The sequence below is a fragment of the Pungitius pungitius genome, chromosome 4 (genome assembly GCF_949316345.1).
Source record: "Pungitius pungitius chromosome 4, fPunPun2.1, whole genome shotgun sequence".
Classification (NCBI taxonomy): domain Eukaryota; kingdom Metazoa; phylum Chordata; class Actinopteri; order Perciformes; family Gasterosteidae; genus Pungitius; species Pungitius pungitius.
The window spans coordinates 8,661,983-8,676,886 of record NC_084903.1 but is presented as its reverse complement, the minus strand read 5'-3'; the positions used below and the strand labels follow the sequence as shown (position 1 = coordinate 8,676,886).

The window sequence follows — 14,904 nt, the reverse complement described above, 5'->3', positions numbered from 1 at the left end:
GTTGGCCCCCAGACATGAAAGCTTGGCAATGTGTTGCACAAACCACCAGCAACCAACCGGTGCTTCTACATCAGCAAACTATTTCACCCCGGGTGTTCGTTCTGATGGAGCACAACTTTATTTATGAAAATCAAAACACATGCCTATAACACAAATCCCTTCTATAGGGACACCAGAGAGTGTAAACAGGCAGGACCCAGCTAATAAAAGTACTTTAATGGTGCAAATATGGAAATAATCAAATAACCCAAAACAACTGTAAAACTGCCCCAACTGTAAACACATTAGAGTTCCTTGGTGCGACATCTAGTTTAATATCTGTCTATCTGCATGTTGTAACAAGTGTCATTTCACAAAAATGTATTATTTACCTTCATGTGCCATGCCACTAAAAAACTGAAAGGCTCAGCCTTTCAATTATAAAAAGCAAACACAATATCAAGAAAAACATTATAATCCACCTGTATATTTACATTCATTAGAATATACAAAGATTATTTTCAGTAGTAGACCAGTCGTAGTGTAGACTCCTTTCCATGCTGCATGTTACAGTATCCAAACATTTAAGTTTGTAGGACCATGCATCAGGGAAGTGCATTTTTTAGCAGTACATCAATAGTGCACGTTTACAGCAGCAAATTCATCATGTAGTGTTTGTCTCTTCACAGTGTTTTCTACTGTGTTATAACATCTCTGAATCAACAGAGATTTGTACAAAAAATGTTTTTTCTCTCTGTCACACACACACACACAGACACATACACACGCACACACACACAAGTGCATTGAGATGTTGATTTGCCTCCAGTCATCAGAAGCTATTTAGTGTAATCATCTTTTCATCCTCTCTGCTCTTATAAGTTACATTTTTGAATGTAGACGTGGAGCTTTTGAACAGAGGGTTGGTTCCCTGAAGAGAGACAAATAAAAAACACCAATTAACATTCAGAGTCACTTTTGTTATTTTATTACCAGAAAATGAAGACTGTCCATGGCATGCAGTCCCAAAGCCATTTGTTCCCAGTGAAAAAGTAAACCTTAAAAGGAGGTCAGAGGTACACTTTTATTCAACAGTGTAATTCCTTCATTGCATCATTTTTGCATCCTCCAGACATTAGATTCAGTGTGTTTTGCACTGTCGTGGATATCATGATCTTTTTATTTTTACCTTATTTGGGGTTCAATTTTAATATTTGGCTTAGAAATGAGTCCTTTCAGCTCAGCACGTTGTGAACTATTCTTTATTAAAGTAATCCAGTGACCGTTGTTTCTACATCAATGGGTATATAGCAAACAAAAACTGCTAAAAGCTTATTCTGAACGCTTGTATTGCAGTATTATGTATTTAGAGTAGATGGGGTATTTGTTGACAATATAAGAAATAAAAAGAATATCACCAGACATATCTTACCGTCTGCCATTTTGCCTTTGACCTCTCCGCCTCAAACTTGGCCACCTCTTTACGGTCGTGGACCGACACCAGCATCTTCCACGCGGCCAGCAGGATGAGACCGATGCACACGATGGAGAGGGAGACGCCCAGAATAATCATGGGGATGTTTGGAGGCTCGGGGCAACCTGATACAAGGCGGAGAGGAAAACATGAGCCTTACACCGGGACTCCCCTGTGTCTGTCATCTGTTTCCTACATTAATATCAAGCTTACCTAACATCTGGAGATTGTAGGCGGTGGTCCCCGTCTCCCCCTCTTCCACGTCGAACGAGATCCAGCACTCGTTTTCCATCATCAGCGTGCATTGCATTGAAGGGCTCCTGTCGTGATCTGAGGGGAGTGGTGAGCGTAGACGTCCATGAGGAAGCCATGAATCCATCGTATATCACCTTCCCATTCCACATTGTGCTGAGAATGTAAAAGGATACACTTGCCTCTGTTGTGCTGTCAGTATTCTTTCCATATCAAAGACTACAATCTGGTGTGTGCGTGGACCGCATCATTGTATTTCACCTCTGAAGCCTGAAAATCCTCTGTGATCATCAGATATACCTCTCAGCTTGCACAAGTATTTGGCTTTAAAATAATCTCTTCTATGAAGGAAGACGGGGTCCTTCGGCCATTCACATGCACTACAATAGCTCTGCCTGTACAACAAGGTAAATAATATGTTCCCCATTGTCCGGTGCTGCCTGAAGGGACATGGATGGTGTTGTGTTGGGGTTGGGGGGGGGGCGGTACTTTACAGGCTTCAGAGAGACACCTGAGTCGATGTAGGTCAGCATTCCTCTAAGTTGCTGACCCATGGGGGAACTTAGCATGGCCCTATGTTGATACCACTATCGAAAAATCAAAACTCCAGCAACAACAAGCGTTAACAGCACAGTCAAGTGATCGAGCCGAAAAAGGCCGACAGTACATTTATACAGCGGTAATGTTGATGCATATCCTGTAAACCATGTGGTTCTTTATTTTAAAAAGAACTAGGCTTCTAATTTGGTCTTTATTTCATATTTTTATGAATATAGTTAGCAGAGAATCTTCTGTGACGTTGTTGTCATAGTGTTATATCATCTTCAGGGATTGTTTAGAGAATTCCTACTTGTTAATCTCTTCCATGAAATCTCTCACTAATAAGTTTGGCTGCCAAAAGAGCAAAACAATTCATAGATACAAAACAAAATAACAAACAGTCAACACCCAAAATTTGAATTATGTTTGAGATGTTAAACAGATATTCCCTGTGATACATGATTTTTCTGTAGCAAGTTTCGAATATCATAGCCGGTTGATCTTCACATTGTTCTGACATAACTGGCTTGGTATCAAGTTAATCTAATCTCTCCAATTGAGATTCCTAAACTGACCGTTTTTAAATTTACTCCACAAGAGCTGGGAGACAATTCAAACATCTATTTATCACATATCATGATCATTTGACCCTATCATGTCATTTTACAAAATTTGGGATTTACGTTTGACGGGTGCAGATCTTTCTGGTGCAATGCATAACAATGCATTTCAAGTACATTAACACCCTGTGGTATAAACATATCAATCTTTGGAAATATCACTATTAAGTTGTGAAAAAATAAGGTAACATTGCTAAGTGCAGAAAAGTGCAGAAAAAACACTGAATAATTTCTAACGTTCTGGATTTCTTTGGTGGATCTCAGGGAGAGACCTGATGGGATTGTGGAAACCTTTACCTGCTGTTGTGTTGACGAAAATGTTTGGGACGCTGCACTTTTGATCACACAACTCGTCCTCATCCTGCAGATGGCACTCTACACAAGTCCTAGTGTCAAAACAAAGGGGGGAAACCAAATGTCAAGTTTTTCCTGGAGATAATTCAGACTTTACTAAGGCCTCAGCACAGAGAAAAGAAATCCCAGCCTTGGTCACTTATCACAGCTTTCCCAAGGCTTCGCTGGCTCTCTATCACCCTTGTCCTCTGCAACAGTAGTTTCAAATGGCACTAGACCTGACAGCTGCTTCACAATGGACCAAGGAAGTGGTGTTGTTTGGGGGGGGGGGGGGGTCTTTTGATGACACATGTGAACAAGGGGACCAGAACCTGATAGCCCTGTACTCCACAGAACAGACGGATCGTGTGGCCCAAGGAATCAACAACGGAAATCTTCCAGGTAAAGAAACGACAATCACAGCGGAACCAGCCGGCGGCATCAACGGGTTCTTCTCACCTTGCGGAGCTGCAGTCGTCTCCGCATGTCGGGCACTTCTCGCACCTTTCCCCGGATGCTCCGGGCACGGAGCAGACGCAGTGGCCGCACTCGCATGTCCCGCGCCCGCTGCACAGAGCGCCATCCTCCGACGCGCAGGCCTCCGCGCCGGTGCTGCAGTTACAATACTCGCCCGTCCAGCCTCTCGCGCAGTGACACTCCCCGCAGTCACAAACCCCGTGGCCTACACACACAAACACACACACACACAACTAATGTCAGTGAATCAACAAGCTCGATGCCAAACACACACGTGCAGTGCCTCACGCGCAATTGCTCACCTGCGCAGAGCTTCCCGCGGAAGCGAACACAGGAGAAATCGTCGCACTCGCAGTGAGGTCCGTAGACGCGCCCAAAGCTGGACGGGTGGCACGCGCATTGTCCGCAGAAGCAGTCCCCCTGACCGCTGCATGTCTCCGTCTCGTTGTCGGCAACGCAGTTGCTCAGCAAAGCGCTTTCCTCGTTGCATTCGCACTCCGCTCCCACGAAGCCCGGCTGGCACACGCACGCGCCACACCGGAAAGCCCCCTGGCCCTCTGCGCACTGGCTGCCGTTTGCTTCGGGAGGCCGCGGGCAGTCACACGAGCAAAGAGACGACAGTTCCACCTCCAGGCTGTCCTGCAAACCCACCGGTTTCAGGGTGAAGTGCAGAGGTTCCGACAGGCAACCCGGGAGCTCCACGGACACGTTGAACACCACCTGAGGAGCAAAGCGGAAGTCCAGGAAAAGAGGAAGGTCAACAATGAATGCTTCTTACCAAATTGTGCGTGTGTAACCAAATTTAGAGGAACCAGCTTTCTCTACATGTGAAACTCGAAAAATTAGAATATGTCGGCCGGCTGTTGGTCTACTGTGCTTTATTAAGTCCAGAGTCAACGCAGCCGTCTACCAGGACATTTTACTTCTTTTTACTTCATGTTTCCTTCAGCAGACAAGCTTTATGGAGATGCTGACTTCATTTTCCAGCAGGACTTGGCACCTGTCCACACTGCTAAAAGTACCAAAACCTGGTTCAATGACCATGGTATTACTGTGCTTGATTGGCCAGCAAACTGACCTGACCTGAACACCATAGAGAATCTATGGGGAATCTATGCTGCCAAGAGAAAGATGAGAGACATGAGACCAAACAATGCAGAAGAGCTGGAGGCCGCTATTGAAGCATCTTGGTCTTCCATAACACCTCAGCAGTGCCACAGGCTGATAGCATCCATGCCACGCCGCATTGAGGCAGTATTTAATGCAAAAGGGGCCCAAACCAAGTACTGAGTACATATGCATGATTATACTTTTCAGAGGGCTGATATTTCTGTATTTAAAATCCTTTTTTTTATTGATTTCATGTAATATTCTAATTTTCTGAGATTTTGAATTTGGGGTTTTCATAAGCTGTATGCCATAATCATGCAAAATTATATCAAATAAAGGCTTGAAATATCTTACTTTATTTGTAATAAATAGAATATATCAGTTTCACCTTTTAAGTTGAATTACTGAAATAAACGATTTGCACGATTTTCAAATTTTTCGAGTTTCACCTCTATATGGCTCCACAGTTGTCTACAATCTATTAAAAGTCATTAATAAAGTTATTATGAAGAACATGGGCACTGTAGTTAAATCAATCTCGTTTTATTTTTCAAATAAAGATATTACCAGCTTTATTATTTAAAAAAAAAATCCAAAGTTTTTTCTATTTTCTGAATAAATCAAATAATCCTTTTATCTTATTAGCCTTTGAGCCTGGCTTTTGCTTGGGCTGCTCTATGATTATCTTTTTATATATTCAATTTAACTATCATCATTTGTTATCACAGGCTGTTTTAAGGCGGTGTCCAGGTATTTTCCTAGGTATCAGCTTGTCAGTCACCTGTAAAGCACTTTGAACTGCACAACCTGAAAGGTGCTACACAAATAAGAAAGAGCAGATTGGAGCACAAACAACTGACCGTCTCTCCAGTTTTTATGTTGGAGCAGCGTTTTTGATCACCGAGAACATTCCCATTTGGGCAAATGGCTGTAAAAGACATCTGGAGCCCCTCCGTGTCTCCAAGGACCTCCAGTTCAATCTCTGAACGCAGCTCCTGAAGACCAAGTGCACATGTTTATCTCAGTATACCTCTGAATGGAAACACTACTGGCAGAGGTGTCTCAAAATGTTGTTGTCCCCCCAAAATAGCAAAACCACAATCAATATACTGTCTAACATTATCATGAAGTGGGCTTTGAGAGAAATTACATTTTTAACCCGCGCTGACTTGTAGTTTGCTGAAACAATTGGAAAACCCACTTGTCTGGCTCTCTCATTGGGTGCGTCATCCTGCAGGTGTGCTCGGCCGCTACACAAAAGCACCCGAGGAAAAGGAGTCGGCTAACCTCAGCCCGGAGGAAGGACTGCGTTTGACTGACTAATGGACTCTGTGACGGACTGTCTGGGTGTAAACCCATCGTAAATTGTATGTTTCCTGTGGGCCTTTAATTCTGCTTTGCCCTCAGTGTAGCTAAGAAAGAGAAAACACTGGGAGCGTTTATGGGATACACACAATTGAGGATGGATTAAAGTAAAGACTTTACTATTGTTCAGTAAATATGTTGCAGGGTACTGAAATGGCTATCCACTGCGCTGCAAACGATGATCCAAAATTGCAGCCAAGTGTAAATATGAATCATCTATCATTAAATGTCCCTCAGTTTTGTTTAGAACCACAACTATTTTCAATCAGTGCGAAGAAAAAGGCCTCCGCCCCTCAGAGACAAGAGTGTGATCAACATAAGTGATGAATTAATTGCAGGACGCGCCTGCAGAAAGAGAGAGAGTCAGAAGGAAGGGACAGGAGATCAGATGGGACAAGCAGAGACTTGCTGTCAGGCAGGCTGAAGCAAAGCACCGGGCGGTGAAGGGAAAAAGACAAAACCTTAAAGAATGAATGACTGAAGAGGAAAAACAAGAGAATGAGAGCTAAATGAGAGGAAAAGATACAAACTAGCGCTGGGAAATAAGAACTACGGTGTACGGAGGATTTAATAATGCTTGTTTTATGCTCATTCATGTATGTGTTTGGCTAGAAACATTCACATGCCAAATGACTGGGTTTTAATATAATGCAATTCTTCTGGTTAATATGGCATTTGTTTTTCTGTCTAAACCCAGGATCTATCGGCACATTCAGATTACCAAGAACGTTATTTACTTTGTACGCCGTTACAATCAGCTCCATGATGTTTCGCGAATCTGTTGCCAGGACTCCGACTGTGGCACCAGGTATGATATTTGCATAATTCTGTGGCAGAAAAAAACAACCAATACAACCAATGAACATTAATGTTACTGTGAGAAATGTGGGCCGACCTTGGCTCGGGGTACTGAAAGCAAAGCACAGAAAAGAGCCTGGAGAGAAGAGAGGGCTCGTTTGGACAGGTTGAATGAGAATGCAGCTCCGTGAATTAATATTCTTCCCTCAGTAAACATTGTGCTCGCACACACACTCATTTGCCCTTTTCAGTTCTCCAATTCACATTCATGAAAAGAAGCTGTCACCTTATAGTTTTGTGTTTGTTCTTCGGTCACAGCAAATATCAGCAAGATGTTGTTCTCCACCACCTTATCAATCAGCTGACCGAGGGTTGGATACTCCTGGAAGAAGGGATGAAAAGGGAATGTGCTTTAAGGTAGCGTAGATGAATCACAGATTACATTAAAATTGATTATCACATAACTCAAAATAAAGACAAACTTCTGTAACCTGTGGACTTACCTGCACCGTGGACATGGAGTACTCGTTGTTGCTGTCCAGGTGACACTGCCCATCGTTGGGAATCACGATGCCGGCCATCTTGCTGTCCATCCCAAAGTGCGAGTCTGCGTCACTGGCAAACACCAGCAGCCGCATCGAATCATTCCTCCAGCCTATCTTGTCCTACCAAGGAGACACATTGTGTTGCTCATCCCGCTTTTCACATCATCAACCGACCAGTTTAAATAAAGACGCTGAAAAGTCAGAATCGCTAACTGCCCTCTCGGTTCAGATCTATTAGAAATGTATTTAAAATAAAGAAACCTTACCCCACAAACCGCTGCCTGCATGACGGCGTCAAAGCCGCATTCTGGCACGTCAACATTTGCCGATACACGCTGCTTTGCGATTATCTGGTTGAACTTGTCGGTGTTGCTCGTTAGGGACAATACGTGTCTGTAGCCAAATGTTGGCAGGCAGGTTGAGGCTACACTGCTGCAGGACGGCAGAAACCAAGAATTCTGTCAGAAACTAAATGACCAAAGTTTCGGAGAAGGGGTTTTATTTGAATACTGATTGTATACCTGCACGGGTTGGCCAGCTCTTCCTCTGTTATTTTGATAAAGGGCAGGATGGGTTTCTCCACGAAGGAGCCAAAGCCCATTCTGAATTTACTCGTGAGCTTGGCCATCTCTTTAGACAAAGACGATCCCAAGTCTTTGATCATGACCAGATCGTCGATCATGGATGCTGACAGGTCCATCAGGTAGTAGATGTCCACAGGATAGTCCTCCGTTTGTTGAATTTTGACCTGGAAAGTCACCTGACTGCCTGTGCAAAAACAAAAACAACACTTTAATTGCTCTTTCGAAAGCGAGGAAGCTCCTCATCGGCCACACTGTGGAATCAAAGGGGGGGTTGGGTACCAGGTCGCAGCTGGAGCGCCATTTTTTGCGGGGAGATCTGGGTGCTGTTGACGTTGCCCGTCTTCTTTCCCAGTGGACGATCCTGCAGGATTTGACCTTTGGAAACAGGGAACTCCAGCTGGTCCCGGGCACATCCCTTTTCTAGTAAGATATCCAGCATGTCACATCTTTCGCTGACTGTAAACCAGTCTGTGAAATTCTGAGAGGTGAAGGGAAAAGTAATTTTGTCGTTTGCATGGAGGACTGAGATTGTTTTATGGCCGTACATTTTCACTTGTTTTATCAGGAGCAAAATACTTGTAATAATTGCTCTCCTGTGCCCCGGGAAAAAAAATACATCATGATCATCTGCTTATGTTCTGTTGTCACTTACCTCTTGTGTGCACCAGGCACAGTGAGGATTAAGGTGCAGGCAATCATCACAGGTAACAGCGTTGCCAGCTGAACAAGCTCCTACGACACACACAACAGTCAGACTTTTTAGACAAAAAGAGTGATTAAAAAAAAGAGATAAAAGTTCAATTTACAATGATTAGCCCATTCAAAGATGTCTGACATAGCTATCTAAAAATGAAGCAAGAAAAAAACTACATGGAAAACAGTGTTTAGTGCATAGTAGCAGATATTGTGCCGCTGATGCAGATGTGCATGTGGTAAACTGAATGTTTTCATTTATTTATTTTATTTAAATAACAGCTTGACGGCCAAAGAGGTCAATTCTTCCAATATGAAAATATTTCCCTCGCTTAATAATCTATTTACAACATTTATTTCCTCAAAATAGGTTCTACATTCAACACTTGAAGTAGCTTTAGCTTGTAATACTTTGCTATCAAGGAGGTAGAAGTTCGAATGAATGTAAATTAGATTAATTAATTAATTAAAATTACAATGCTTAGCATACCTATACAAATATGTCTGATATATCTACCTAAAACTGTACCTATGAAGCAAGAAATAAAAGCACACCACAATGGAACCCTACTGTGATAAATAGCAACAGCGCATTTATGGGCTTCCTCTTGAGTGAGTGACTCTTTGTTTGCGCACTGTTAAGGTGCAGCCCCGCATGTTGTGCGCTTACCCTCCACGCTGTTGATCCAGTGCCGAAGAATCAGGCTCAGCAGTAGAAGCCCCATCAGTCCGTCCGGTTACTGGTTATGCAGAAACAGAAGAATACTTTAAGTAGTGTCATATTCAGAGGACAACATATCCAGTGTCGTGCCTCCCTGGAGCACAAAGTGGAGTGAGAGCGGAGCGCCGTCGCGCCGCCCTACCTGGATGGAGGAGGAGGCGGGTGTTTCACCTGCGTTGCCTTTTATGTACTTCCGTCCAGGTGAGAGAGCGAGGCGGGCGCGAGGAGAGGTTAAAGACCATATCCTTGCTGATAACCGTTTTTTAATCAATCCACAGGGCTACACAAAACATGTTGAAAGAAAATCGCGATGCTTTGTACTCCGTTCGGCCTATATTTAGATACCAGTAAAGGGAGCTTCCGAGAGACATGAAAACCAGTTGATCCCTTTTTAGGCCTGTGTCCCTCCTTATGATCAAGCAGTATAGTGTTTAGTGCACAGTAGCAGATATTGTCCCCCTCATTCCCTATTGTATATAAATAACAGCTTGACCGTCAAAGAGGTCACATCTTCCAAAATGAAAAAAAATATTTTCCCCCTCTTAGATGTCCCTCACATATTTCCAAAATGTATTTCCTCAAAATAAGTTCAACGTTCAACACTTGAAGTAACGTTTAATACTTTAAACATTTTGCTATCAAGAAATATAAGCTTGAATGAATGTAAAATAGGCCGAAGACAAATAATAAAGTACAGACATGCCACGCCATAAGCAGATATCGCCTGTAAACCCCCTATAACTCAGACACCATAACAGAAGATAAGTTAATCTTTAACAACATGAATCATTGTCGTTGGGTCACAAGAATGTGTTCAACTTGACGCTTGATTCAAGCAAACCAGCATGCAGGCCTATGGCAGGGTATGAAATATGAGCATGAGTGTGTGCATGTGTCCCCGGGGGGGGGGGGGGGGGAGCTACATAGGTGTTGAATCAAGACAGCTGCAAATATCGCTGCTTGTCCCAACTCAAAGGAATCTCACAATTCAGCACCACGCCCTTCTGGATCCGGTGGAGTTCCATCTGTCACCCCAACCCCCCCCCCCCCCCCCTCTCCTACCAATCCCCCTCACCCCTCCCCTCTCCTTTCTTCCTTCAGTGACACTTCTCTCCCCACAGCTCTCTGTATCGCGATCCACTGTAACCTCTAGCTATCTTGAAGTGTCCGTCTGTGAAATAGCCATTGTATGTTTACAGCATGATTACCCCATCCTCCTCCTCCTCCTACTCCTCCTCTTCCTCCCTTTTACCTCCCTTTCCTCTCCTGTTGTATCCTCTGCTCTCCTGTCCTCTCCTGTCCTCTCTTGTCATCTCATATCCTCCCCTCCCCTCTCCTCTCCTCTCCCTCTCCTTGCTGGTCATTATCTTCTGAATTTCTCAAGCATGATGCAATCCAACACCATTTTTTGTAACTTCGCTCCCTTTTTAAAGGTGATTCTCATGTGTGAAAGGATGATCAAGTGGGTTATGGGTGCTTTGTGTGTAATAAGGTGTCACAGTTACCCCATTCTGTTACTCAAATTTCAACCTGACTTTCATCCAAACTTAATACCTGTTGCCTTTCAGTTATGTTTCAGGGAAAAAAGAAATGTGACACTTGCATTTGAAGCACATCATGACATGAGTTTTAAAGAGTATCACTCTCATCAGAAATTCTGCAATCCATAAATTACTCTGCCACATTCCACTATTTCAGCACAACACTTATTTACTATGCATAGAAACAGAGATACACGTCAACACTTCAATGAGCCAACTCACCTTCAGGGGCGTCCTCTGATTTCATGCTGTCCGGCCTCAGTCTGTCTTGCCTGTCATCAAGTGAAAAAGGGAGAGAAACAGAGTAGCATCAGGCCAGTACATTCAGTTCCATTGTATCCCGGCAGTCGTCAGAGTAACAGTAAACCTATTGTAACGGCGCCCTTTATGAAGGGGTGACCCTGCTGCCCATGCTGCTTGGCTCATGTGCTCGTGTGTGTGTGTGTCTGTGTCTGTGTGCCTGCATACTGGGCTTATGTGTATGTGTATGCACAAGCTCCAACTTGCCACCTAGGAGTGTGTGTGTTCATGTGTGTGTGTGTGTGTGGGCGTAGGGGGAGGGACAGCAACAACTGGTGGCAGTTGGGGGTCTTTATTAAGAGGCGACTTGACTGATGGCGTGGTGTAGCGACCTGGAGCCTAAAGCTGAACTGTTGCACACTTCTGCTGACTCAAAGTCAGAGTTTTTGGGATTAGTTTGGATTGTGTGTGCTTGCGTACGTGCACACATGTTTTCTCAAGTTCAACTACCTCCTGTAGTGAGGAGGAGGAAGCCGAGAAAGGGAGTGCCAGTGCTGTGATACAGCCTCCTTCGTACAAAGGTATGGCTGGAATGCAGGTGCACGCATACATGCATATGAGAGTGGAACGAAATCATGGAGCATGAGTATAGTTGGTTCTTACATAAGCCTTAATTCACAACAACGTTGATGGAGGGCTTCAATAGCCCGTGCCACACGCACCACTCTCTAGCATCTGTCTCTCAACCGCAATCAATGGCATGCTGGAGTGCTGTGAGGGTGTGCTGTAGCAAAAACATGTGCACAATGACAACGCAAGTTGGTGTTCAGTCGGTATACTATTTACCATGTTCTTTACCTTCAATATTTTCTAATTAGCACTTCAAGTACAGCTGAGGCTGATGGGAATGTCACTTGCATTTGGTGATAATCAAGAAGTATTGATTGCGTGGGATGAATAGCTGTGAAGTCAGCCTCTGGTTACCATGATTGCGGTTACCCAATCATACAGCAATCAGCCTTGTTGTAGAAACATTAAGATTAGTAACTTCCAATCAGCCTTACACAGAAAGTGATTGGGATTTATCCTCTGAGGATCAATGTCTAAATAAAAAGTTATAGCATTCCTGCCAATGATTGCCTGACAGAGCTCTGCCAAAAATGTCCAAGTCTTATTGCTGACTTTAGTTTTTGTAGTTCTGTTAATAGCTCAACTAAGTCCGCTAATTTAAACAAAGGGAAACCCAGTGAAGAGCATCAGAGGAGGTATCTCTCTTTGTGGATAAATAGATTTCATAAAATAAAAAATAAAAACACCACAAGAATTTTTCTTAACCCATAAAACTCCATTAAATAATCAATTAAATGTATCTACAAATGGAAAATCACAACAATTGACTCTTATCGCAAGTACAGAATGTACTAAAGGAAGGTAGAATGAAAACAAAGAACAAAGAACTTCTTCTCAGGGTATCTTTACAATCACTGTAAAATTGCAATTCATCATTTTAACACAAACTACAGCAATGCACCAACACAGCACACTGAGTAAAGCAATCCACATGGCTCTTAAAGTTGTTAAAATGTTAAACAATGGGTTTCAAAGTTCAAGGTTATATTTATCAAAGGGTGTTCAGAATAGAACTTCTATTTATCAGATCAGCATTCAGATCCAGTCCTCCATTAATATGTTAATGTTACAGACATTTTAAGTTGTAATGTAGGTAGTAACCAGATCTGTCTGATAATTGTAGAATAGTCACCTTCGACCCAAGTGGGACACAGACACAGCTAATTGACCAAACAATGAACTGGAAAAGAAAAAGAAACCTCAGATAATTCAACAGCCAGAGCAGCAAGCGGCAGCAGCAGCAGCAGTTTGCACCTTCAGGAAGCATCCCATGTGTTGAATTGCTGATGTGTATCACACTCAGTGAACGACACTGGATACTGAAGCAGGCCTCCCTTCTTAGCGTCTGTGCCCCGGGTTTGACCTTGGCCCTTCTCAAGGGATCAGCACCATGTGTCCCTTCAGCTGTGGAGAATTAAAAGGGAGACGAGAGAGCGGACGAGAGGAAAGAGAGAGGGACTCTGAAAGGGCTGATGCCCTCACAAGAGGCACTTGATTGACGTTTGTGTGTGTGTGTGTGTGTGTGTGTGTGTGTGTGTGTGTGTGTGTGTGTGTGTGTGTGTGTGTGTGTGTGTGTGTGTGTGTGTGTGTGTGTGTGGTCATGTATGTAATGTGTGGTGTGTTGGGGGCTGACAGTGGGTGTGAGGGCTAATCTTGATCCCCTTTGACTGGTTAGAGATGGTGGCATGGTGCCTTCATGTCTCTGGGATCAGCTGCGCTAAGTCTGAGCTTAAGAAGGGAGATCCGGTAGAGGAGTGAGACTACAAAGGCTGTGTGCCTGAAACAGTGCACCAGCGGGCTGCACTATTTCCAGACACACATGTTGCACATTTTTTATCTGCCATGATCCATCATGAATTGCATCCATAAGATCAGTCACACAGTCAGTTATTGAAGCTTGAAAATCAGTTTCAAAAGTGTTTCAAAAATGCTGGAGAGCTTTGGCTCACAGCGTCCTCTAGTGCCAGAGAATCAGAACAGCCTTTTAGGTTTCTTCTTGATATTTATTGCATAATCAAAGAAATTTGAGGTTTTTGGGATCTGTACCTCATTTGGGTCAGTTTTTTTTTCTTCATTTAACTCAGCATATGCGGGCTTTGGTAGAAAATATTTGTGACATGGAGGGATCCACAGCACCCTGTAACACACAGCAGGGCAGTTTCTTTTACCACATAATCACATGCTTCACAAAATCCTAGATTACAAAAAGATATATAAGGTGAGAAAGATTGTTGGATCCAACACCAAAAAAAGCTTCTTTTTATGTCAAGATCTCTCTTCTTTGGCAGATTCCAAACATTTACTGAGGTGCAATGTAAAATTGCTGGATAACAACAGGATCAATCCTGATCTAAAACAAGGCAAATATTCAAACAATGCCAACAATACCAAAACTCCTCAAAAATATACAGTTGTGGTCAAAAGTTTACATACACTTACTCCTGAGTTTCCCGTTATGTCTACATGTCAGATTCTCTGATAGAGTGATTGGAACAGATACTTTGTCACAAAAAAACATTCATGAAGTTTCTTTTATGATTTTATGGGTCAACAGAAAATGATCAAATCAGCCGGGTCAAAAATATACATACAGTACTGCTAAAATTTTCACTTCAATTAGGTGCTTTTGGTAGCCATCCACAAGCTTCTCATTGAATCTTTGCCCACTCCTCTTGACAGAATTGGTGCAGTTCAGTTAAATTTGATGGCTTTCTGACATGAACTTGTTTCTTCAGCATTGTCCACATGTTTTCAATGGGATTTCAGTCAGGACTTTGGGAAGGCCATTCTAAAACCCTGATTCAGCCATTCTATTACCACTTTTGATGTGTGTTTGGGGTCATTGTCCTGTTGGAACACCCAACTGCGCCCAAGACCCAACCTTAGGGCTGATGATTTTAGGTTATCATGAAGAATTTGAAGGTAATCCTCCTTCTTCATGATCCCATTTACTTTGTAAAGCACTAGTTCCATTGGCAGCAAAACAGCCCCCAGCAAAATAC

General features: G+C 43.1%; 1 protein-coding gene across 2 annotated transcripts; it reads right to left on the bottom strand.

Annotated features, from left to right (window-relative positions):
* Positions 1 to 196: 196 nt before the first annotated feature.
* On the bottom strand, positions 197 to 11,452 carry itgb6 (integrin, beta 6). 2 transcript variants are annotated; one of them, XM_037489657.2, is made up of 16 exons: positions 11,255 to 11,452; positions 9,441 to 9,510; positions 8,730 to 8,809; positions 8,357 to 8,555; positions 8,015 to 8,261; positions 7,760 to 7,925; positions 7,452 to 7,613; positions 7,235 to 7,330; positions 6,888 to 6,977; positions 5,646 to 5,780; positions 3,978 to 4,395; positions 3,658 to 3,880; positions 3,163 to 3,251; positions 1,667 to 1,783; positions 1,412 to 1,578; positions 197 to 910 (listed from the first exon to the last, which is right to left on the bottom strand). In XM_037489657.2, the coding sequence occupies exons 2-16, from the start codon at positions 9,493 to 9,495 to the stop codon at positions 812 to 814; spliced, it is 2,343 nt and encodes a 780-aa protein (XP_037345554.2). In that variant the 5' UTR covers positions 9,496 to 9,510; positions 11,255 to 11,452; the 3' UTR covers positions 197 to 811. The 2 variants fall into 2 exon arrangements, 1 of the variants encoding a protein (XP_037345554.2); XR_005121605.2 differs by lacking the exons at positions 197 to 910; positions 11,255 to 11,452 and having other exon boundaries at positions 1,546 to 1,578; positions 1,667 to 1,861; positions 9,441 to 9,619.
* Positions 11,453 to 14,904: the final 3,452 nt, after the last annotated feature.

Bases quoted from the DNA above. Each gene is read 5' to 3' on its own strand.
- itgb6 (XM_037489657.2), bottom strand. From the start codon at position 9,495: ATGGGGCTTCTACTGCTGAGCCTGATTCTTCGGCACTGGATCAACAGC. The intron at 5,781-6,887 runs GTAAATAACGTT...CTTGGTCTTCAG, and splicing joins TGATTGTAACGGCGTACAAA to GAGCTGCGTTCAGAGATTGA. The intron at 911-1,411 runs GTAAGATATGTC...GTCTCTCTTCAG, and splicing joins CAAAGGCAAAATGGCAGACG to GGAACCAACCCTCTGTTCAA.